This window comes from Urtica dioica, chromosome 4 (assembly GCF_054948205.1).
Source record: "Urtica dioica subsp. dioica isolate 48M chromosome 4, U.dioica_male_clone48M_v1_H2, whole genome shotgun sequence".
In the NCBI taxonomy this organism is placed as follows: Eukaryota; Viridiplantae; Streptophyta; class Magnoliopsida; order Rosales; family Urticaceae; genus Urtica; species Urtica dioica.
In genome coordinates, this window is record NC_142759.1 from 44,844,804 (window position 1) to 44,870,808 (window position 26,005).

General features: G+C 40.3%; 2 protein-coding genes across 3 annotated transcripts; one reads left to right on the plus strand and one right to left on the minus strand.

Moving 5' to 3' along the window:
* The first annotated feature begins 781 nt into the window (after nucleotides 1–781).
* Nucleotides 782–11,311, plus strand: BRM (transcription regulatory protein SNF2). Its single transcript, XM_089611768.1, has 15 exons — nucleotides 782–1,167; nucleotides 1,354–1,528; nucleotides 2,394–3,746; nucleotides 3,904–5,346; nucleotides 5,440–5,552; nucleotides 5,833–5,920; nucleotides 6,060–6,146; nucleotides 6,310–6,402; nucleotides 6,493–6,576; nucleotides 6,650–6,853; nucleotides 7,334–7,576; nucleotides 7,659–9,227; nucleotides 9,328–9,861; nucleotides 9,970–10,221; nucleotides 10,454–11,311. Exons 2-15 carry the CDS (start codon nucleotides 1,376–1,378, stop codon nucleotides 11,087–11,089), a joined length of 6,852 nt encoding a protein of 2,283 aa, XP_089467894.1. The 5' UTR covers nucleotides 782–1,167; nucleotides 1,354–1,375; the 3' UTR covers nucleotides 11,090–11,311.
* A 10,264-nt stretch (nucleotides 11,312–21,575) lies between these two features.
* On the minus strand, nucleotides 21,576–24,063 carry UBC6 (ubiquitin-conjugating enzyme 6). 2 transcript variants are annotated; one of them, XM_089612256.1, is made up of 6 exons: nucleotides 23,799–24,060; nucleotides 23,621–23,700; nucleotides 23,084–23,198; nucleotides 22,933–22,985; nucleotides 22,705–22,833; nucleotides 21,576–21,952 (listed from the first exon to the last, which is right to left on the minus strand). In XM_089612256.1, exons 1-6 carry the CDS (start codon nucleotides 23,840–23,842, stop codon nucleotides 21,819–21,821), a joined length of 555 nt encoding a protein of 184 aa, XP_089468382.1. In that variant the 5' UTR covers nucleotides 23,843–24,060; the 3' UTR covers nucleotides 21,576–21,818. The 2 variants fall into 2 exon arrangements, with proteins under 2 accessions (XP_089468382.1, XP_089468383.1); XM_089612257.1 differs by lacking the exon at nucleotides 23,621–23,700 and having other exon boundaries at nucleotides 23,764–24,063.
* Nucleotides 24,064–26,005: the final 1,942 nt, after the last annotated feature.

The following is a 26,005-nucleotide window of genomic DNA, read 5'->3' on the forward strand; positions in this document are numbered from 1 at the left end:
GCGCTCTGTTTCCTCTATCGAGCACACCTTTCAGGCTCCGCGCCTCACAAAGCGATTACACACGTATTGAACTACGTTACTACTTAATCCTGCTGCGCTCAGTTACGTAGGCAGCTCATAAGAAGCGTAGTCACACCCTTCATTCACCCCATTATCTCCTCAAAGAACAACTCGACACTTTCAAATTCACACACTTGGTTCGAGTACGATCACTTGGTCTGATTTTGGATCGAACTGCCGGAAGATTTAGATCGTTAATTTTCGTGCGACAAAATACATCATTATAAAATTGATGCAAAATCTCATTACAATGAAGTAACAATCCATACACGTGTTTCAATTTAATAATATTGATTCAGTAAATCATTTCACATTTGAGATTCTTACCAAAGAATTAAGGCCTTTAGAATTGACCCTTTTTGGTGAATTCGATGGCTTAATAGGAAGTATATGATATTTAGAAATCAAGATATGATTTTTATTTTTTTTTGGGAAAAAAGATATGATTTTATTTTATGCTCACCAAAATGATAGATTATTAAATTTTACCCGTATTGGCTTATTACAAAAAAATAGTATATATAGCACATTTCTTCTCTTTTTCTCTTTATTTTTTGCCTATTTAAATAAAAAGAAAGAAAATCCAATGGCTCTCTCCGTAATTATGAGGATTAGGGAGGTGGATTTTCTAACTGCGATCTCAATGTAAAAAAAGATAACTTACATAGACACGCGAATCAGCCTCATTGCTAAGCCAATAAAAAGCGAACGCATTTAGCCTATAAAAAAATGACCAGCATAAAGAATAAAAAATAAAACAAAGGGTTAAATCGCTTAGGGTTTGTTTGACTGCGAATTTCTCTTTCCTTTTCATTTTTCCATTTTCTCGCGAATCGCGTGCGAAAAACCCTCGGAGAGAGAGCGTGTGAGGGAAAATCGCAAGGTGTAGGTTCGTCCCAGCGAAGATCCATCATCGTCGTCGTCATCACCATCCATGTCCGCTCCGAAAATCGCGCTTCTTTTGTAGAGAGAGAAGGTTCACCCAAAGAACCTAGAGAGAGAGTGTGAGAGAATATTTCTGAGCTTGTGTCTGTGAGTGTGTATTTGTTGAAAGCTTTTTTTGAACGTTGCGATCCAAGGGCCCATATAGCAGGGTTTTTATTTTTGGTACGAAATTTGAATAAAGATTTGGATTTAGATTATCTTTTTAAAATATAATTTCGATCTCCTTTTTTTCGGCTTGAAGTTCCCTTGGGTTTTGGGCTATATATTTTTTATTGGGTTTTCGCTCCAATAAAACTTCCGTCTTTTTAAGTTTTTTGTACTTTTGTGATGACTTTGGGTTCTGTGTAGGTCTGAATCGGGTTAAGTTGGCATGCAATCCGCCGGCGGCGGCGGTCGAAATCCGGTGGGCCGGACGGCGTCGACGTCGTCCGCCGCCGCATCGCCGTCGTCTTCGTCCTCCGCGGTATCGACGCCGCATTTGGGTTTCGATCAGATTCAGCAGCAACAACAGCAGTCTAGGCAGGTAATGATTGAATTGGAAGTTTAGACTTTAGAGGTTTGGAATCTTTGTTCATGATTGCGAAATGCAGATTTGTGGAATTCGGTGATTAGTCAGCTTATTGTGATGGTTTTTGTCGTTGGTTTACATTCTTGGTCAGTTAGTTGATTTGTTTTGAAGGGCAGTGTTTTTTTATATTTATTTTTTGGTATATTATGAGTCAAACTAGGCAGGTTTTAGTGGCAATCATAGTTGGGCTAGCTGCATTGGTTGGAATTGGATAGACAAAAGAGTTTTCTTGGCATTTTTGTTTGTTTTGCTTTTAGGGATTCTGTCCTTTGCTGTTTCGCATTATATCTGAATGATTTCTTATGGCGCTACTTATGAAGTTTTATTTCTCAGCAAGCTATTATTCAAAGCTCTTCCTTTTTCGCCTGTTGTGTACTGGGAAGTTTTTATTATTATTTTGGGGTCTATGTTTAAAGATGGGTTTTTTCTTTTTCTTGCTTACCATAATTTGCGTCTGCATGGTCAAATGTGTTTGAAATTGCACTTGCTGCAAACTCTCGCATTTCCTTGTTTCCTTGTGTTTGTTATGGTAAATTTCGCGTCTTTTCGTAGTTTTGTGCTTTTTCTTGGCTGTTGCCAGTTTCTTATTAGCATTTTTCTTCCTTATTTAGTGTTTCTATAGACCACTCAGTGTTCCACAACTATGGTTCTTTCTATATTATTTTATATTCATGAATTTATGCACCTATTTTTTCTTTCTTTCTGAATTATAGTCCATGGGTTCTGTTGTCCTCAAAACACTTAATCAGGCATTAGGAAGTAAATTTCAGATATGGTCAGATATAATATCTAATGATATTATAATGCTCTGTTTGTGCAGCCATTACAACAACAATTACTGAGAAAACCTGAAGGGAATGAGGCCAATCTAACATACCCAGGTGGTGGTCTCCACGGAGTTTTGGGGCCCGGGAATTTCGCCGCAGCTTCTGGTGCAAATCCAATGTCTCAACAGTCAAGGAAGTTCTTTGAATTAGCCCAGCAACAGGCTACCTCCCAAGAGGGTCAGAACAGGATCCAAGGGCCTGACCAGCAAGCACTAAATCCTCTTCATCAGGCATATCTTCAGTATGCTTTTCAGGCACAACATAACAAGTCAGCCATGGCCATGCAATCCCACCAAGCAGCCAAGTTAGGTCTTTTAGGCCCTCCATCTGGGAAAGATCAAGATCAGCGGATGGGAAATCAGAAAATGCAAGAGCTCATGGCCATGCAGGCTCATCAAGCACAACAAGCACATGCATCATCGTCGAAGAACTTATCTGAGCATTTTTCTCGCGGAGAGAAGCAGCACATGGAGCAAGGCCAGCCTGTGGCTTCTGACCACCACAGGGTCGAGTCTAAGCCAGTCATCCAACCCACAATGGTTGGGCAACTAATGCCTGGAAACATCGCGAGGCCCATGCAGATGCCACAGTTTCAGCCAAACCTACAAAACATGGCACAGAACCAGCTTGCAATGGCCCAACTTCAGGCGGTGCAGGCGTGGCTAGCCGAGAATAATATTGATCCGACACTGCCTGCGAATGCCAATCTGATGGCTCAAATTATCCCGCAACTTCAGTCTAGGATGCTTGCACAACAGAAGGCGAACGAAGGCAATGCGGGTTCATCACAATCATCAGCTGTTCCGGCGACAAAGCATCAGGCCGCTTCTCCACAAGTTGCCAATGATAATTCTCCTCGTGCGAATTCGTCAAGTGATGTGTCTGGGCAGTCCAATTCAGCAAAAGCAAAGCAGCCCGTTTCGTCGGGCCCTTTTGGGTCTACTTTGGGTGCTGGTAATACCAATGCCGGTAACAACAATGCGATGCAACAGTTTTCTCTTCATGGAAGAGAGAACCAGGTGCGACCTCAGGCTGTGACTGGGAATAGTATGCCTTCAATGCATCCTTTGCAGTCGCCTGAAAACACGAGCCAGAACGTGGACCGGTCTTTACATGTGAAAGGTACATTAGGCGGCCCAGAGAACATGCAGGCGCAATTTGTCAGGCCACCAAACCGACCTGCACCACAGGCTCCTAGTACTGCGAGCGAGAGGGCTTTGGGAAGTCAAATCCAGGTGTCACAAGGCGGACCAGCTGGTCCCGTGTCACAAAACCAACGCTCCGCATTCACTAAACAGCAACTGCATGTTCTCAAAGCACAAATCCTAGCGTTTAGGCGGATCAAGGTATGCAAATGCTCATGCTCCCTCACATCCTGCTTACTGCCCTTGGTTTACACCGATTTGATTTTCAGATATCTATATAAAAAAAAATACTATTAGTGTTACGCAACTGATGATTATTAACTTAAATATACATTTTATTCTTTCTGTTATTCGACAGAAAGGTGAAGGTTCTCTCCCGCATGAACTTCTCCAGGCAATTGCTCCACCTCCCCTTGAGCAGCAACAGCAGCAAGTACAACAGCAACAACAAGAAGCACAACAGCAGAAACAGCAACAGCAACAGCAACAACAACAGCAACAGCAACTACAGCAGAAACAACAACAACAACAGCAGCAGCAGCAATTTCCTCCCGGAGCTGGAAACGTTCAGGATAGATCTGCTGGGAATGTTGTAGCGGAGCGTATGAGACATGCCGACTCTAATGAAAAGGATGCACATGTGGGCACATCGATTAATGGGCTAAACACTTCAAGGGAAGAAGCTCTTCTCGCCAGGGATGAAAAAGCCAATGCAATGCCGGCTCCTGGGAAAGGTATACCAGCTTTGTTGAAGGAGCCCACATTAGTGGTTCCTTCAGGAAAAGAAGAGCAGCCTTCTATGAGTGTCTCTGTCAAGTCAGACCATGAAGTTGAGCGAAGTACTCCAAAAGGTCCCGTTAGAAGTGACTCGCTGGATAGAGGGAAGACCATTGCGTCTCAGGTTCCCGCAGCATCTGATGCTATACAGGTTAAAAAGCCGGCACAACCAAGTACTACGCCACCTCCTAAAGATGCTGGTTCCGCCAGAAAGTATCACGGTCCACTGTTTGATTTCCCTTTCTTCACTAGAAAACATGATTCTATTGGTACAGGAACAACAAATAGCTCCAATAACAACCTGACGTTGGGTTATGATGCCAAGGATATTCTTTTTGAGGAAGGTGCAGAAGTGCTCAACAAGAAAAGAACAGAGAATATCAAGAAGATTGGCGGTTTACTAGCTGTGAACTTGGAAAGGAAAAGAATCAGGCCTGATCTCGTACTGCGGTTGCAAATTGAAGAAAAAAAGCTCAGGCTTTTAGATGTCCAAGCCCGTTTGAGAGAGGAAATCGATCAGCAGCAGCAGGAGATAATGGCTATGCCCGACAGGCCTTACCGGAAGTTTGTTCGACTCTGCGAGCGTCAGCGGATGGAGCTTTCCAGGCAGGTGCAGGCCTCTCAGAAAGCACTGAGAGAGAAGCAATTGAAATCAATCTTTCAGTGGCGGAAGAAACTCCTCGAGTCCCATTGGGGGATTCGGGATGCACGAACCGCTCGAAACAGGGGAGTTGCCAAATATCACGAGCGGATGCTGAGGGAGTTCTCGAAAAGAAAGGACGATGACCGAAATAAAAGGATGGAAGCACTGAAGAACAACGATGTTGAAAGGTATAGGGAGATGCTGCTTGAACAACAGACGACCATTGATGGTGATGCGGCTGAGAGATACATGGTTCTGTCGTCCTTCTTGACCCAGACGGAGGACTATCTTCATAAACTTGGAGGTAAAATCACAGCAGCCAAGAATCAGCAGGAAGTGGAGGAGGCAGCGAATACTGCTGCAGCAGCAGCGCGACTTCAGGCATGCTTTTAATATCTTTTTCTTCTGTTCTCCTTCGTTTCTTTTTCTTTACTTGTCTTATTTATTTTGGCTCGCTGGTTCTTTTGGCAAAAGGGTCTCTCGGAAGAAGAAGTGAGATCAGCGGCAGCTTGTGCTGGGGAGGAAGTAATGATAAGGAATCGCTTTAGGGAAATGAATGCACCTAAGGATGGGTCGTCTGTTAACAAGTAAGTTGGTTAAATTAATTTAATTTTTTTTTTTTGACAATATTGTTTATTGTTGGTGAGTTTGAATTGTGATACGTGGTTTATATGGTACCTGTAGAAAGTGTTTGTGTGGGTAGCTTAGTAAATACTCTTTTTCTTCTCATATTTGGTGTTTGAGAGATTTTTATCTTTGGGAAGTTGTGCATGTGTTTCCACATCAATGTCATATAAGTTATTTATTCCTTTGATCTATACCTTATTTTTTTTTTGTTTTGTCTTTGTTTCTGCTATCTATCACCAGGTACTATAGCCTTGCACATGCTGTGAATGAAAGAGTCATGAGACAACCCTCGATGTTGCGAGCTGGAACCCTACGAGACTATCAGCTTGTATGTTGCTATGTTTAAAAAGGGTTACTTTTGCTGATTTGTGGTCTATATTTACCTGTAGTGCGAGTTATATGTAATATACATCTTTTTTTTCTGCTTGAAAGAAGATTATACAAGCATCGTGTGATTGATTATGCAGGTCGGGCTGCAGTGGATGTTGTCACTGTATAACAACAAATTAAATGGAATATTAGCAGATGAAATGGGTCTGGGAAAGACTGTTCAGGTTACTTTCTGTTTGGTTAAGATTGTCGCCTTTTTTTCTTCTTCCCCCCTTTTCATCCATACACAATAATTGAGATGTCCCCGTACAAGACTCCCATTGATGCTCCAATTATATTTGGAAGTCTTCTGTTGTTACCCGTGTAATTTAGTTAAGTACTTTGCAGGTTATGGCCTTGATCGCTTACTTGATGGAATTCAAAGGGAACAATGGGCCGCACCTCATTATTGTTCCAAACGCGGTTTTGGTAAATTGGAAGGTTAGGTTTTTCTCCTGTTGATTTTGTAACTAATTTTTAATGGTTTTTTTCCCTTCAACCTTCTAACGTGCTGTACTGAGTTCATTGCAGAGTGAATTACATACCTGGCTTCCATCTGTATCTTGCATCTATTATGTCGGTCAAAAGGATCAAAGATCAAAATTATTTTCCCAAGTAAGAAATATACATCTTTTTTTTTTGTCTTCATGATGTATTAGCTAACTTACTTTATTTTTCACGTGAGTAGGAGGTCTGTGCGTTGAAATTTAATGTCCTTGTGACCACTTATGAGTTTATCATGTATGATCGCTCAAAGCTTTCAAAGATTGATTGGAAGTACATTATAATCGATGAAGCACAAAGGATGAAAGACAGAGAGTCGGTTCTAGCTCGTGACCTTGATAGATACCGCTGCCAGAGGCGCCTGCTTCTCACTGGGACACCATTACAGGTCCATATGACAAGCTTATTATGTAAAAACAAACAGTTAACTTGGATTACTGATTTGCTTTGTGTGTTGCATGGCATAGTCTTAAGCACATCAATCTTGTGAAATTCCGTTCTTCTATTGTTAAAATACTTGAATGCATATGGAGGACAGCTAACTAAGTATATAAGATAATAATTGGTTAAATGTTTTTGTAATATCTGGTTGATCTATATATAGCCGTATTTTAAAATGTAGGTAAAGAATCCTGTATCTTTGATAAAGCATAAGAATCTTCATATGAGTGTAAAATTAGTTATTTTAGAAGTGCGACAAGTTAGTATCATTCTTTAAGATTGAAAATGAATACTTTCCTAAGTAATTAGTCTTAATGCTTGTCAACATTACGAACTTAATGATATTTGTCAATTGATACTACACAGTCTACAATCGAATTGTTCTTTTGAGTTGATTTTCTGAGTGGTTATTGTTGTTCAAGTGTAGAATGACTTGAAGGAGCTGTGGTCCCTTTTGAATCTACTTCTTCCTGAAGTGTTTGACAATAAGAAAGCTTTTCATGACTGGTTCGCCAAACCGTTTCAAAAGGAAGCTCCCACTCCAATTGCAGAGGACGACTGGCTAGAAACTGAAAAGAAAGTAATCATCATCCACCGACTCCATCAAATTTTGGAGCCATTTATGCTCAGGCGTCGTGTTGAAGATGTCGAGGGTTCACTACCAGCCAAGGTATATTGTTGCTTTTGGTTGTATATAACTGCATGTTTCACGTGGATCATGGTTCCTTCTCACTAGGGCATCTATATTGCAGGTTTCCATTGTCCTCAAATGTAGAATGTCAGCTTTTCAGAGTGCTATTTATGATTGGATCAAGTCTACTGGTACCATCCGAGTTGACCCGGAAGACGAGAAACGCAGGGTTCAAAGAAACCCAGCGTACCAGCCTAAGATTTATAAAACCTTAAATAATAGGTGTATGGAGCTTCGCAAAACTTGCAATCACCCATTGCTTAATTATCCTTATTTCAACGATGTGTCTAAGGATTTTCTTGTAAGATCTTGTGGGAAGCTTTGGATCTTGGATAGAATCCTTATCAAATTACAAAGAACGGGGCACCGGGTATTGCTTTTTAGTACCATGACAAAACTTCTCGACATATTGGAGGAATATTTGCAGTGGCGGCGACTTGTCTATAGACGAATTGACGGAACGACTAGTTTAGAAGATCGTGAATCAGCCATAGTGGATTTTAATAGCCCCGGTACAGATTGCTTTATCTTCTTGCTCAGTATCCGTGCGGCTGGCCGTGGGCTTAATCTCCAGTCTGCCGATACAGTCGTCATATACGATCCCGATCCGAACCCTAAAAATGAAGAGCAAGCAGTTGCGAGGGCGCACCGTATTGGACAGAAGAGAGAAGTCAAGGTGATTTATATGGAAGCAGTTGTTGACAAAATTGCAAGCCATCAGAAAGAGGATGAACTGAGGAGTGGAGGCACAGTTGATTCAGAGGATGACCTTGCTGGTAAGGATCGATACGTGGGATCGATTGAAAGTCTCATAAGGAACAACATTCAACAATACAAGATTGACATGGCCGATGAAGTCATCAATGCCGGGCGTTTTGACCAGAGGACTACACATGAAGAGAGACGAATGACACTTGAGACAATGTTACATGACGAGGAAAGATATCAAGAAACTGTCCACGATGTGCCTTCTCTTCAGCAGGTTAATCGCATGATTGCGAGAAGTGATGAAGAAGTTGAATTGTTTGATCAAATGGATGAAGAACTGGATTGGATTGAGGAGACATCAACCTATGAGCAGGTACCGATATGGCTTCGAGCTGGAACAAGAGAAGTGAATACCACTATAGCGGCTTTATCAAAAAGACCATCCAAAGCCATGCTGTTCGGTGGACCCCAAAATAGTGAAATGGGTCCTGATAGTTCGCCAAAAACAGAGAAAAGAAGGGGCAGACCCAAGAAGCATCATAATTACAAGGAATTGGACGACGATATCGGAGAGTATTCGGACGGAAGTTATGATGAGACTGAGAGGAATGGGTATTCTATTAACGAAGAAGAGGGTGAAATTGGAGAGTTCGAAGAAGAGGAATTCAGTGGCGCCGCTGGGGCACCGCTTGGTAACAAAGATCAAGTAGAGGAAGAAGATGGTCAGGCTCTTCCTGCCGCCGAGTACGAGTATCCTCGGGCTACAGAAGGTATCAGAATTAGCAGAGCTCTAGAAGAAGGGGGTTCCTCTGGATCATCATCGGACAGCAGAAGAGTGGCTCGCATTGTATCTCCAGCGTCACAGAAATTTGGTTCCTTGTCTGCCTTGGAGGGTAGACCGAGCTCTGTTTCTAGAAGAATGGTACGGAACTAATTTCTCATGATTACTTGACGCTACGTTAACAATTGCTCCTTCAAAGTGTTATGATTTCAATGCGTTTGTTTTAATAATGTTTTTACAGACAGATGATTTAGAAGAAGGGGAAATTGCTATATCCGGAGATTCTCACATGGACCACCAACAATCTGGAAGCTGGATTCATGATCGTGAAGAGGTCGAAGATGAACAGGTTTTGCAACCCAAGATAAAGAGGAAGCGCAGTCTCCGCGCCCGTCCTCGCCACAACATGGAGAAGGCGGAGGAGAAGTCAAGCAACGAGACATCATCGGCCCAGCACGGAGACTCGCCACTCTTGCCGTTTCAAGACCCCTTAAAATATCAAACCCAAGTTAGAGGTGATCCTGAAATGAAGGTTTATGGAGATTCCAGTGCATTGAAGCATGAGCAGAATGACTCCTCGTCAAAAGGTCGACGCAATACACCTTCAAGGAGGCTGGCTAGTGCGTCGAAATCGCATGCTTCGCCAAAGTCTAGCAGATTGAATAGCATGTACGCTTCTGGAGAGGAAGCCCGCGATCATCCGAGAGACAATTGGGATGGGAAAGGTGGTGCCAGTTCCAGTGCCCCGTCAGCCACTGCCTCCGTGTTATCCGAGGTCATACATCTGAGAGTATCTTTACATAATATTATAGTTTGTCCTTTATCTTATTTGCTGTTCTGTTTGTGTTTCGCTGACTTGGGTTGTATTTATTCCTGGGAGCAGTGCAAGAGCGTCATGACCAAGCTCCAGAAGCGAATCGGAAAGGAAGGAAGTCAAATTGTACCTTTAGTTACCGATTTGTGGAGACGCATGGACACTTCCAGCTATGCTGGTGGACCTGGAAATGGTCTTTTAGACTTCAAAAAGATAGAACTGCGTGCGGAACGGTTGGAGTATAACTCGGTCACGGAGATGATTACTGATGTGCAGACTGTGTTGAGAAACGCAATGAATTACTATGCATTCTCACATGAGGTACTCTTCTACCACTCTTCTGTTTCCAAGTCGACACTCAGTACTAGGCTGAGATTTTGTCTTTAAATCTGTCAATGGACCTTATATGGTGTGAGACATAATCTGTGATACGAACTGGTATATTGGTATCAATGGTTGTATGAAAGAAGAAATTGTACTCTAATTTTTAACCCCCACTATCTGCGTATTACTGTAATATCCTCAACATCCAACTTCCCTTGACAATCTGCAGGTAAGATCCGAAGCCAGGAAGGTCCACGACTTGTTCTTCGACATCTTGAAATTTTCGTTTCCGGACACAGAATTCCGAGAAGCCAGGATGGCGATATCGTTTGCGGGCCCGGGCCAGGCTGTACCACCTGGCGGCCCGCCCCACAGACAGGCGTCCGCGGCTGGTCCGAGCAAGAGGCAGCACACGACCAACAAGAAGATGGCGAACGAGGAAGAAGCCGAGCCGAGCCCTCACCAGAAGCTACACCGCGGCGGCGAAGACACGCCGAGAAGCGTGAGAGTGCACAAAGAAGCAAGGCACGGTGGCAATAGCCGGGAACAGTTCCAGCGGGACAGCTCTCCTCGGCCGACCCACCCAGGGGACCTTGTCGTGTGCAAGAAGAAGAGGAAGGATCGCGAGAAGACCTCTGTGAAGGCCCGGCCTGGGGTGGTGGCGGGTCCCGTGTCGCCTACTTCAGGTGTGGCCCGAGGAGGTCTGAAGAGCCCAACGGGTCCCGGGTCGAGGCCGAGTCAGCAATCTGGCGGCCCCTCTCAAGGGTGGGCTAGCCAGTCTGGTGGAAGTGGTGGAGTCGGTTGGGCAAACCCGGTGAAGAGGTTGAGGACTGATTCTGGGAAGAGGAGGCCAAGCCATCAATGACTTAGTTATATGGGGAGATACAATAATGATATATATATATATATATATATATATATATATATATATATATATATATATATATATAGTTGAAGAACTTGTTTTCCCTTTGACTCTAATTTTAAGGTGGGAGGCTCAGTTTTAGATGATTTAATGTCAATATAGTAGCAGTGTGTTGTAGCCAGGGAACAATCACCACCACCAAGGAGTCGTACATTTGAAGTATACATTTGTATAGTTATGGCGGTTCATGTTCTCACAGAGTCAAAGAGTCAAGACTCCTATGGTGCTTTTGTTTACACCTTCAAATCAATTTTAATGCATCTCAACGGGATTGCTAACTATTTCATCTTTGAAAAAATATATCTTCTCTCTGACTTCATTTAAATTTATAGAATATCTACTTTGTATCTGAAAATGTGTTTTACCTATCAAAATTCATCCTAAATCTTGGAAGTCATCAACTTTTCTCGTAATTAAAAATGAACTCCATATTTTATATGAAGGACACTAACACAGAAGAACGAAGGACATAAGGCTCTTGGGGAGCGATTTTAAGTGAATGACACTATGTCGAGTGGGGAGCTAATAATGATTTTCTTCGAACAAAGTAAGCATGAGAAAATCGTGTCTGATATGGTCAAATATGAAATTTGGGGGCTTATGTTTGTTTTGAGCTGGTAATTATGAGCTTTTGGGTTTTGGGGTAGTTAGGTTTGTTCGAAGTTTGGAGCTTTTATAAATTTTATTGATTTTATCCGAATTGTATTAGTGATGTCGTCCATAGTTAGCAGAACATCGGAGGAAGATTGTTTCAAGAACAAAGAATGCAAATGTGGGAAGAAAGAAGAGGTCAAGATAAGTGAGATTGAAAGCAATATTGGTAGTTTGATTTTTACGCGTCGAAAAAAGTCAAAATAAGTGCGACTTTTTAGGTGGTGTGAACCTGAAGAAATGAAGTCGGGTCGCATAGAAGAATACATTCAAGATTCTTGTCATGATTCGATGAAGTCTGCCAAATCTGATACGAAACAAGATGAACGTATCAATAAGGCTGTAAGCGACGATAGGAGTTATGAAGTATATTGTAGTTGGTTTGTTTATTGTTCAATTTATGTCGCTTGGTGTTGAAGATGTAAGAGTGTTAAGCAATGTTTAATTTGACATATTTATGATAGATAATATGTATTGATCTTATGTAAGACAAGCAACATATGCAGACGCAGATTCGCTTGAATTATTTTTATATTTATTATTTATTGAACTAATTTATAATATTACTATCATTATAAATATTAAAATAATTGGTAACATATTTATGCATTTCTTATAAATAAGTCTTTTTTTCCCTTTTTAAATAAAGAAGTCACTCATAAGATAATAAATTATGACAATGTAAATTTGTATACTTGACTTAAAAATTAGAGATTTGTTATTAAGTAGGCCACTTTAAACATGTGATTTCGGATCTAGCCTATGTTTGACAATTTTTAGGTATACAACCTAATGGCTTGTGGCAATAATTAAGGTATGATTATTTATTAACAAATTCGTCATTTTTTCTCTCTTATTTTTTTCAAATAATTTTATTTGCATCAACACTTAAAAAATTCGTATATTTCTCATACGAACTTGAAATTGAGTGATTTCAGATCCTACAAATTCGTGGCGTCGAGATCTTCAAAAATAGATCCATTGTGTTTGATGAAAAATTATGTTTAATGCATCATATTTACGTTTCCATTTATTTTTTTGATAATTTCAAAAAATTTCAGTTATTTCCGTATTTAAGGTAGTAACTTGATTTTTCTACATCTATGGTATTAAACATGATTTTTCATCAAACACAATGGATCTATTTTTGAAGATCTCGGTGTCACGAATCCGTAGGATTTAGAATCACTCAATTTCGAGTTCATATGAGATATATATGGTTTTTTGAAGTTTTTATGTAAAAAAAGTGTAAAATAAAAGTAGGAGAGAGAAAATGACGAATTTGTTAATAAATAAGGGCAAATCAGACCTTTTGCCACATAAACCTGTTGGTTATTTATCTAAAAGTTATGAAACATAAGCTAAAAATAAATTTTATAGTTTCATTTTGGTTATTTTGCTACACTACCCTAAAAATTATAACATTGAGTTGGAGTGTATTGCTGTCTTCCATTGTAATATATTATACTTAGTGGACGAATTTTAAAATACTAACTCCGTTTGTAATTGTTTTCTGGTAGATATGTGCTTGCTTGTTAGTGTGGTAGTTTCATGATTGTGAGGATTCAAGCTTCAATAGCTTTATTTTACAACCCAAGAATCAGGAAAAAAAAATGTAGACATAAGATAGAAAACAATAAATATAGTGGGGTTGGGATTTTGTGTGATGATATGATGCTGTTAGTTTTTTTATTTATTTATTTTTTTTTATTTATTTATTATTTTTTTTTTATATAGGTATCCAAATACGTGGGGTCCCGTGAAGCAAAATTTCATTTTATGGACCTAAAAATTAACAAAATATCGAGATTAGACCTCATATTTTAAAATATCTAAAAATGGACTTTTGTTCCAATTTCAGACACAAATACAATTTTGAACAAATAAACTCAATTCACTTTCGACGAGATACGAGGAAATCCGACGAGCTTTGATGACCTAGAATGACAAACTTTCACGTGAATTTGATTTTTTCCGCTTAAAATGCCCAAAAAATATGAATTTTATCGTATAGCATCGTACATTATCATACATTATAATGCAATTTAATTTGTATGAATTTTATTAAAATTATAATGTATCGTATCTCATCGTATTATATCGTACGGCTCGTATATTATTGTACGTTATAATTATAATGTACATTATAATTATACGTACGATAATATACGATGGGAAAACGGGAAGTGCTCAGATATTGGGCAAGGTATGCACGAGAAATTTCAAACTCCCAAACCTCACTCCCTATGATGGGAAAGCGGATCCCGTTTACCACATCCAACATTATGAAACCTGGATAACGATGCAGGGTGTCGTACACGGTGCCATGTGCCAAGCTTATAGTCTTACCCTCGTCGGACCCGGCTTCGAGTGGTTCAAGAACTTAAGGTTGGGAAGCATCCAATTGTTCAAAGACCTCTAGGATATGTTCCTGGCACGCTTCGCTACGTCTATGGTCCAAAAGAAGACCAAGATGTATTTGTGGTCAATCAGGCAAAAGAGTTGCGAGTCTCTTAAGCGATACCTCGCTCGATGCACTGAAGAATCGAATAAGGTCGACAGCTTTGACGACGGTGACGTAATTGGTGCCATCATTGAAGCCTTGCGCACAAGTGACTTCCTCAAGTCCGTCATCGGCTGTGTCCCTTCTACCATGGCCGAGTTAATGACTCGAGCCAAGACCTTCATGAGAGTCGAAGATTATCTCGACGACCGCAAGAGCGGCACTTAAAGCTCTCGCCGCAGAGAGGTCAGGCTTCCAATAGCCAACCTTCGATGCCCCAGAAGCCGCGACTTGCGGAAGACTTTAAGGGCTACTCGTCGTTTACGCTGTTGAACATGACGCCGGATCGAATCCTAGCTTTGGCGCGTGACAAGTTCACGCCCGGCTCTAATGAAAAAAGACCCCGCAACTCGCGACCGGTCTAGATATTGCGAGCTCCATCTGGTATATGGTCACCTGACCTCCGAGTGCCACAATCTCAAAATGCAAATCGAGGCTCTAATCCAACGGGATTATCTGAAAGAGTTCATGTTACGCATGATTAGCACTGCGAGCCCCACCTCAAGCAGACCACAGTCTAACAAAAGAGGAGGAGCAGTCGCCATTGCCAATAGAATCACAGCTACTGCTGACGCCAATACACAACTCCATGTTGTGACCATCATACTGGGTGGTACGCAAGGTGGAGATTCAGCCTACGCGGCACATCGTAAAACATCCAAGAGATGATGGCTAAAGTCGCAAAGCACGGCACACCCACCCTAAGACATCTCCGCGGCGTGCCGTAAAACATCCAAGAGATGCTGGCTAATATCGCTATACACGGCGCACCCTAAGATGCCTCTGCAGCGCGCATAAGACGTCCATGAAATACATGCTAAAGTCGCCATACACGTGTTAGGAATATTGCCCACTAGAAAATGATGCTTACTAAATAAGATAAGAAGTTACGTTATTAGCATCATATGATTAGTGGGTTGAGGTCTGATAACATTAAGAATCAATAACAACTATCATCCATAGTCTCCGTATCAAACTGAATCGCATGTTGGGCATCCGAGATCGGGCAGTGAACTGAAACTTGGTCGATGACTAATATGTGCCTGGAAAGCCTTATCTAAAGTCATATATGTGGAACACAAGTGAAGGTTGATCACTTAGTGGGAGCATTCTGCACTTGTGGTGAGTGTACGACCCGGACAAACCTTGCCTGTAGATGTGTCGTTTAAGGTTCGTTACGACACACTAGCCAGGGTCACAAATGATGGTCACAGTGACACTTGATCTTAATCCTGAAGTGATCATGGACTTCTAGGTCGTGTTGCCGGGTTCTTTGATTCATCACGTTAAAGGCCAATGAAGGTTGCATAAATTGATGTTTTGAGAACTCGGGACATGATTGTAGAAGAAGTGGTTTACAGATACAGAATCCAGCCTTCCTGAAAGAAGGTTAATATTCTCTCACCTAAGGGTTGATTCCAACCGATTGATTGTGCACACTTCCGAAGTTGGCTTACGTTCGGTTGAATCTTTTGCTGGGGAAACAACGATGCCGAGGGCTTATATGTAACGAGAAAGGTATAACGGAACAAATTGACTTATCTCGATACGGGCAGAACCTAGAGGGTCATGATCACGTACTGACTAAATCAGTGGACACTAGTTACGAGGAGTAAATATAATTCTAGTATTAAAGGAGAGTTCAGTCTTAGCTTACATGGTGGACTATTGACTAAGATTAGACGAATCAGTCGAAAAAGAGAAAATACTTTTTTTCGTCTTTTTGATCGGATATGTTAAGCTTCTACTAATAGGTCCATCGTCCCCGACTGGGCATCGATAAAGGCGGATAAGAACGTTAATGTAATAGTATGTATTATTATTATAATCTCACTTGCTGTAATAGTGATTGACAACATTAATTTTGGAAATTAAATAAATATATGTAGTAAAGCTGTTTATTTATTGCTAGATCAAGTAAATAAATATTATTTATCGTTGGACAAGTAAATAAGTGTTTATGGGCTTAAATCTATTGGGCCTTGAAAAAACAAAGAATCGCCTACCCACCTACAGTGTTGGACGTTTTTTGCACTGGTATGGTAACCAGTATTTTTTCTGTTTTTCTGTTTCTAAAATATAGGAGAATAAATAGGAGATATATTTTCCTATATTCTCTCCTAATATTTAGGCTAAATATTAGGAGGATATTTAGGAGAATATCTAGGAGAATATAATTTCCTTGATTTTCTCAACATCAAATATTTTATACTGCTTTATAAAATAAAATCCTAGATACTGATCTGACGGATGAGAGAAAAAATAGGATTCACTTGTTGAGATCCAAGGGCTGAGATTTATTCCACAAGTGTAAACACAATAAAATGAAATAATATCTTTTAGAATATTCTGTAATATTCTATAAAGATACCTTTTAAACTGCTATAACTAGAGGACTAATATAAAGTAAAATTTAACCGAATTAGCTAAGGAATTTCGTGGCCTCTCTCTCTCCTTGAGTTGGTCAATTCTTCCTCATCTTCCTCCCCTCGGAATTGCTTCAATTCCATTCTTAAAAATAAGAGAGAAAGATCGGAAACACCCCGTTTCCAGATCTAGTGAGATATAACGAAGCTCACTCTTTTGTCTTATCTTCCTTGGATATTACTTTTCGGAAGACTTTGGTGTTATCACATCGAGTCCTTGAAGGATGAGTTCCAAGTCTGATCGTGTGGAGGCTTGTACGTTCAAGACGAAGACTGATTGTGAAAGCTTTCAGTTCGTGAGCCTAAAACTGTAAGTTTTCTTAAACTCATCTTTTATATGATATGGTTGATTGATGAAGTTTCTTATGATTAATTAATTAAGTAATCTAGATCTTATTTAATAACCATGTTAATAATTAGCTCTTGTTAGCGTAATTATTCTTTTGCGCATTTAATTGATTGTTTAAGGTGCATTAATCACCAATAACACGGTGCACCTTAAGATGCCTACGCGGCGCGCCGTAAGACATCCAAGAGATACTGGCTAAAGTCGCTATTCGACGGCGCACCCTAAGACGCCTCCGCGGCGTGCCGTTAGATATCCAAGAGATGCTGACTAAAGTCGCCATACACGGCGCACCCTAAGACGCCTCCGCGGCACGCCGTAAGACATCCAAGAGATGCTGACTAAAGTCGTGTATGCGGCGTTCCATAACTCGTCCATGAGATGCAGGCTTAAGTCACAACACACGGCGCACCTTAAGACGCCTCCGCGATGCATCGTAAGAAATACAAGGGGTGTAGGATATAGATGCCTCCACAGCGCGCCATAAGATGTTCATGAGATGCAGGCTAAATGCACCATACAGGGCGCACCTTAAGACGCCTACGCGGCGCGCCATAAGACATCCTTGAGTTGCTAGCTAAAGTCGCCATACACGGCGCACCTTAAGACGTCTACGCAGCGCGTCATAAGACGTCCATGAGATGCAGGCTTAATTCGCCATACACGGCGCACCTTAAGACGGCCACGCGGCATGCCATAAGAAATCCATGAGATGCTGGCTAAAGTCGCCATACACAGCGCACCCTAAGATGCCTCCGCTGCGCACCGTAAGACATCAAAGAGATGTTGGCTAAAGTCGTCATACACGACGCACCCTAAAACGTTTTCGCGGTGTATCGTAAGACATCCAAGAGATATTGGCTAAAGACGCCATACACAACGCACCCTAAGACGCCTCCGCGGCGCGTCATAAGACATCCAAGAGATGCAGGCTAAAAATACCTCTGCGGCGCGTCATAAGATATCTAAGAGATGCAGGCAAAAGACGCATCCGCGGCGCGCCATAAGAATCCAAGAGATGTTAGCTAAAGTCGTCATACACGGCGTACCCTAAGACGCCTCCACGGCGCGCCGTAAGACATCCAAGAGATGCTGGCTTGTCGCCTTACACGTCGTACCATAAGATGCCTCCGCAGCGTTCCGTAAGACATCAAAGAGATGCTGGCTAAAGTCGCCATACACGATGCACCTTAAGACGCCTATGCGGCGCACCATAAGTCGTCCATGAGATGCAGGCTTAAGTCACCACACACGGCGCACCTTACGAGGCCTTTGCAGCATGCCGTAAGACATCCAAGAGATGCAAGCTAAAGATGCCTCCGCAGAACGCCATAAGACATCCAAGAGATGCAGGCTAAAGACGCCTCCATGGCACGCCATAAGACGTCCATGAGATGCATGCTAAAGGCGTTATACATGTCGCACCTTAAGACGCCTACGCGACGCGCCATAAGACGTCCATGGGATGTAGGCTAAAATCGATATCGTGCATCTTAAGACGCCTACGCGGCACGCCATAAGACGTCCATGAAATGCAGGCTAAAGTCGCCATTCACGGCGTACCTTAAGACACCTCTACGACGCGCCGTAAGACATCGAAGAGATGCAAGCTAAATACGCCTCCGCGGCGCGCCATAAGACCTCCAATAGATGTAGGCTAAAGACGCCTCCACGGCGCGCCATAATATGTCCATGAGATGCAGGCTAAAAATGCCATACACGACACACCTTAAGATGCTTACGCAGCGCGCCATAAGACGTCCATGAGATGCAAGCTAAAGTTGCCATACACGGCGTACCTTAAGACGCCCACGTGGCGCGCCATAAGACATCCATGAGATGCTGGCTAAAGTCGCCATATACAGCGCACCCTAAGACGTCTCCGATGCGTGCCGTAAGAAATTAAAGAGATGTTAGCTAAAGTCGCCATTCACGACGCACCCTAAGATGCCTCTGCGGCGCAACGTAAGACATCCAAGAGATGTTGGCTAAAGTTGCCATACTCAGCGTACCCTAAGACGCCTCCGCGATGCGCCACAAGACATCCAAGAGATGCAGGCTAAAGACGCCTCTGCGGCACGCCATAAGACATCCAAGAGATGCAGGCAAAATACGCCTCCGCGGCGAGCCGTAAGACATCCAAGAGATGCAGGCAAAAGACGCATCCGCGGCGCGCCATAAGACATCCGAGAGATGCAAGCTAAAGACACTTCTGTGGCACGTCATAAGACATCTAAGAGATGCAGGCTAAAGTCGCCATACACGGCGCACCTTAAGACGCCTATGCGGCACACACTACAAGAAATATGACATTTAGCTACGACACTATTAGCGACGACTTAATCGTCGCTAATAATGCTTTTAGCGACGATAAGGTCGTCGCTAAAAGAGTATGGAAATTTGGTGCTAAAATTTCCAAAGTTTGGCGGCAAAGACATTTAGCGACGGTGAAATCGTCGCTAATTATTTTTTGTCGTCGCTAAGTTCGCGGAAAAATATTTAGCGACGATAATCTCGTCGCTAAATTGTTATCATTTCATTTAGCGACGGTAGTATCGTCACTAATAATTTCGGTTAGTCTCTCTCTCCTCACTTCTCTCTCTCCTCACATCTCTCTCTCCTCACTTTTCTCTCTCCTCACTTTTCTCTCTCTCCTCCAGAGATTCCCCGCCCGCGCCGGTCGTCCTCCGCCGTTCCGCCGCGTACGCCATAAGACGTCCATGAGATGCAGGCTTAAGTCGCCATACATGGCACACCTTAAGATGCTCACGCAGCGTGCCATAAGACATCCATGAGATGCTGGCTAAAGTCGCCATACACAGTGCACCCTAAGACGCCTCCGTTGCGCGCCGTAAGACATCAAAGAGATGTTGGCTAAAGTCGCCATACACGATGCACCCTAAAACGCCTCCGCGGCGCGCTGTAAGACATCCAATAAATGCTGGCTAAATTCGCCATACACAGCGCACCCTAGGACGCCTCCGCAACACGCCATAAGACATCCAAGAGATGCAGGCTAAAGACGTTGTTCTAACCTCCCGAAGCTTTAAATCGTTGTTCGTTTTCGTGCGACAACAATGCTAATAACCTGCTCGTGAATTGCGTTACTCACCTTTTTGCAAAGTTTATGTCGCAATTGTGAGTTTTATATTCTTCTTGCTAAGCGCAAGCTCACTTCTATGAAAATATCTGTCTGTATTGTAAGTAAACAATCTACAACTAAATGAGGAATGTTGACCAGCAACGTCGATAGCTAAGCGGTTGAGTTGTGGTTCCACGAACTTGATGATATTATGGGACATTATAACATATTCAATAGAGAAATGGCCCCGTGGAGATGCAATAATAAGCTACACCACAATAGCCTTAATTAGGCGAGGCATGTGCGACCTAATTTTGTGGACCGTCTAATCTAATTTTTTTTTTAGAATAAAATATGATAATTTTTTTTTAATAAACATTGTTTCTTTTGAAACACCTATGTCCGTGTTCCTGAAGGCACCCCCAACAAAATAGCTTTAAACAAATAAACCAAACTTTAATATAACTTTGAGTTTAAAACTTTATAAAAGTATTTACTAGAACATGTGAAATATTTAAATATGAATTCAAAACCATAGCATAATAGTTAGAACTTAGAAATACTTAACGGAAAATAAAAGCATGAAATTCAACTTTAGTTAGGAAAAATCATTTAAGTTTAAAGACTTGCTAACCAAAAAAATATCGAACCAAGCATTTAGATAATGCGTAGCGGAAATCTTAAAAAAAAAACAAACGGGAACCGTAACTCAACCGCTTAGGTTCGTTGAAATTGTTGAACCAGAATGCCACTCGAAGAACTTGTTGAACCAAAGTGACTTCGATGATCCTGTTAAACCAAAGACACTTCGGCGATTAAAAATCTCAGTGAAGAGAAAAAAAAAGGGATCTAAACGCATTGACGGAAAAACGAAGAGTCTGATAAACAAAATGAATTTAACAAGTTATCTTGTCTAGTTCATATAACTTTTTTTAATTATATTTTATTTACTATCTGATTTTAACTAGGAGCATTTTTAGATTTTCAAAAAATTAATTATGAGAAAGGCAACGAGGACTTATAAAAATGATGGTATTTGCGTAAACAAACCATTTTAAGGTACAAAATCAATATCAATAGTGATACTAAAGGCGAATTTAATAATTTTAAAAATCAAGGGAACAGGTATTTTGGTTGACCATAGGTAGACAGACTATTTTCCCTTTGTCCTTTCATTTTCTCATCTTGAAATTAATCTGATTCATGCACTCCACATCAGATTGCGGTAACATTATTCCATGCATATATTTATTAATGTTGCGAAATAGTCAAATATTGGATAATTGGCATTTTGTCAGGTTCGTGATTGAAATTCAAGGTTAAATTACAAGTATTATTATGCTTTTTGTGGATTCGGAGAAAAAAACATGCTTAGTTTTACTGCAATACATATTATTTACATAAAGAAAAGCCCCAAATAAACACAAGGCGGGAAATTCTTTCCCAAACCCAGTTTACAGGTCTAATCTTTTGAGTTTCTGGATAAATCTTTTTTTTTTTTTTTTTTTTTTTTTTAACCAACAAAGTAAAAACATTATCATGTACAACAACATCATATCAAGAGACCAGGATCACATTGAAGAAACCACCCGTATCGGTGTTTAGGGGTCTGCTTGGCCCACGATTTGATCCTCGCTTGAGTCGGATTCGTCTCCACTCAGCTCCTCGTCTTCGCTCGATTCCTCTTCAGGCTTCGCTCCGATGTCTTCTGGCTTGGCATACTTCTCGCGGTACTCTAAATCATCCACCAACAGAAAGCAAAGAATGAGTCACTAGACATGTACTCGAACGAAATTATTCACCCATAATTAATCCCTAGATCAAAAGTAATATAACGGCGCTAATCCAAACCGATCGTCACCACTTTAACATCCATATCATGCAAGTCCAATTATTCTTCATATTTCTTTCTAATGATAACAGACTTTAGATGAGTTAAAGTTGCTGATTTTGTAATTAGGAGCCTTTGAATTTCGTTGATAAACGAAAAAGAAAACACAAGATAACCGAGTATTCGAGACAATAGTCATTCATTTCCACACTAAATCATCATCTCAGCCACAATGTAGAGACAAACAACTATTGATGATACTAATTTTGACCCTAAACAGTTTTAAGTAATTATTTCATTCCCTAAAGTCCTATATCATACCGCGTTGGGAAATCGAAAGCTACATTGAATTGGAAAGGAAGGCACAATTTCTGTGGTTGAAAATAACCACCGCCAAGTCAAGGGCGTGGTGGGGCAGAACAAGTCGGTACAGCAAAAAAGGACATAAAACAAAATATCCAATCTTCAGTAGTTTTTTCAACAATGGGAATAGTTCTCTGTTGTGTTCACTCCTAAACGAAGATGTCCTTTTACATATCACCGGTTTGAAACTCCTAAACGAACTTATATGAGTTTGATTTTATTTTTCCTCAAAGAATTTTAATACAGAATTTTGTTTCATATAATCTATCAGCGAAAAGATTTTCATCGGATACCTTTGACTCTCAGATCATAAGCAGCTCGGTCGCGCATCATTAGAGCCGCGGCTTCTCCGTTAAGAGGGTCTGATGGGTTGGGATAAAGAAGAAGTTGTGGCAAGAACACTTCAAACACATTCACCAAATCTTCAAAAAACATAAACATATCATAGACACAAAATGAGACCAATTAATCAATAGAAGTCCTACTTTTTTTTTTATACAAAAGATTTTTTTTTTTTTTACCAAACATTGGGCTCCAAGTCTGATTAATGACATCCAAACAAACAGAACCTGACCTGAAAAGTTTAAGAATCCAATCCAAAATGAAGCACATATATATAATACTATATATATGAGAAAAACCAAGTGGGTGTTTCAGGATTTGAGTACCCACATTTCATCAACATTCGGGTGGTAGATCTTATTGATAAATCCTATTGAAGGAGATTTATATGGATAAGCGTCTGGTAATTCCACTCTTATCCTCCACACACCTCCACTGTAAGGACCTGCAATGATTAAGGAAGTACTAATCATGCTTAACAAATCCAATTAAGGTCAACCCAGCGAAAAAAGAAGAAGTGAGTTTGAGAAGAATATTTCTTTTTGGAGGAATGAAGTCATTCAGATGTAGACTGAGTAGCAATGTGAAAACCAAAAACCAGAAATTAGGAGAGAAAAAAAAAGGGTGATTTAGATCAACCGAAAGTGAAATAACTCAATAACTGCCTCCAAATTTTAAAGGGACTACACACTTTGACTTATAATCAATCAATAACGTCGATAGATTAATTATTAAATAAATAAAAAACCAGAAGAGCAATCTGGATTCTGGATACAGGCTTAGAAATGATTAGGGGAAAAAAGAGCAAAGAGCAAAAACAAAGAAAGAAGATAGGGGTATTGAAGATTAGAAATATATATTATATACTTTCACTGGGTCCATGAAAATCCACATAGAATTCTTGCATGCCATCGTTGATCATCTCTACCTTGTAATCACTCATCATCCTAATTACCAAAAAAAAAAAAAAAAATTAACGGTTGAAAAGTCATAAACAAAATAAAACTGACACGAAATTAGACAGTTCATGATTCAAAAGATTCACAGTTTCATCAAGTCCATCTCTCTGCGTTTGCTCGGTGAAGACATGGCTTGTTTTTGTGTTATTTTGGCTCTTCTGTTTTGTTGAGAGAGAGAGAGAATATTTTCTTTCCTTGTTATCAAACTGAGATAAGCAAAAACTGCTAAGATATCAATGAGAGAGAGAGAGAGAGAGCAAATTTGACGTAGGACCCGAAAATATTGTGTAAAAAAAAGGGTTCAATTCTTTAAGTTAGGCTTGCACTTTCAAGGCAAACAAGAGATTCCCTCTTCTTACAGAAATGGTTACCCTTTCGCATTTTTGGCAGAGCCTTTATCAGGGTCTTTCTGGAAATTCCATTCATTTAACTTCTTTCCATGCTATTAATCGGTCCATGAATATAAGGAATCCAAAAAAAAAAAAAAATAAAGAACATTTTAATTATAAAAAAAAAATATCGGGGGTCCTTTTTTAGGTTAGTGGACACCGTTTGGCATAACTTTGTTTTTTTTAAAAAGTGCTTTCAGTTTCAGTTTAAAAAAAACTGTTTTTTTTTTAAACTGACAGGTGTTTGGTCAACTGTTTATAAAACAGTTGTTGCTGATAACAAAAACTGATTTAGCGTTTGGTAAAATAAATATATTATGGTCAAAAGACTAAAATAGACATGGTCTTAAAAATTAAATAATAATTATTTATATGCATATATATGATTATAATTACAAACTAGAAAAATATGGACGACAAAAATTTATTTTATTTTTAATATAAAGTTTTTTTAATTATTGACAAAAATGTAAACTACAAATTTATCATTTCTACTAAACTTGCAGCAATCTCATCTCTTAACTTGTCCATACTGCTCGAAGAAGTCTGACAATCTTCATCTTGATCTTCAGTTGTGTCGTTTTCATCCCATTCGCCATCGCTCTCTGTCTCGTCGAATATTTCAAAATCCATCTCTTGTCTTGCATGCATTCGAATATAGTTGTGCAGTGCCATAGTTGCGATAACTATTTTTACTTGATTTTTGAATGGAAAACTCGGCATGACATTCAGGATTCTCCATTTTTTTTTCCACACTCCAAAGCTTCGCTCGATGACGCTTCTCAGAGAAGAATGCGCGAGATTGAAGATTTCTTTACTTGTAGTAGGTTGAGTTCTTCTCGCACGAAAATGCTCCAGATTGTATATTTGACCTTTATACGGACCAAGATATCCTGGCAAATTAGGATAACCAGCGTCAACCAGATAATACTTTCCTGTGACATATCAAGTTGAATATAATGATTTAGTTTAAACTGTATACAAGACAAAACTATAAAAAAAAATAGTCATACCTTCTGAAGGTTTTGGAAAGTTAATTTTAGTATCACGAAGAGCGGCAGAGAATACCATTGAATCATGTGCGCTACCTTCCCAACCAGCATACGCAAAAGTGAATTTCATATTGAAATCACATACAGCCAAAACATTTTGAGTAGGAATCTTCTTTCTACCGATAAACGACACTTGATCTGCTTGAGGTAAAGAAGCTGGAACGTGAACACCATCTATAGCACCAATGCAATCCTTTTAAAAAAACAAATATCTCAATTAATTGATCCAAAGTATCGATGAAAATAGATCACAAAAATATTATTATAATACCTTAAAATGTGGCATATATCTTGGATCGTTTGCTATTTCTTTGGGAGTACTCTTAAATTCTGGATCAACAGGTTTTATGACATCGACTCTCATAAGACATAATATATCCAACGTCTCCGAAAAATATCGACTTATCGTCTCACCAGAATGTTGAAACATCTCTTGCACTAATCGGTTTCCTAGACCATGTACCAGAATAATTAGAGTCATTCCTAAAATCTACAATGCAGTCATATGTCTTGAACCTTTGAATCCGTAACTTGTTTCCAAGTTATTGCACAAACTTATGAAAACATCTTTTTCCATTCTGAACATTCTTTGGCACCGAATTCTGTTTCCCATCAACATCTCTTGAAGGAAAATATGCCCCGTTTTTTTTAATCCATACAAGGAACTTTATGTATGTATGTATGTATCATAATAAATTTGCATCAAATGAGCAGTTTTCCGTATAAGGACAATGCGTTCGTTATTTTCCTTTTTGGCAATAATTTCGAACTCATTGTTATGTGAGATTTTTCCCATATTAAAAAACGTCAAGGCCCAACTCAAGCGAGGATGCATGGCAACCCCGGCCCAAA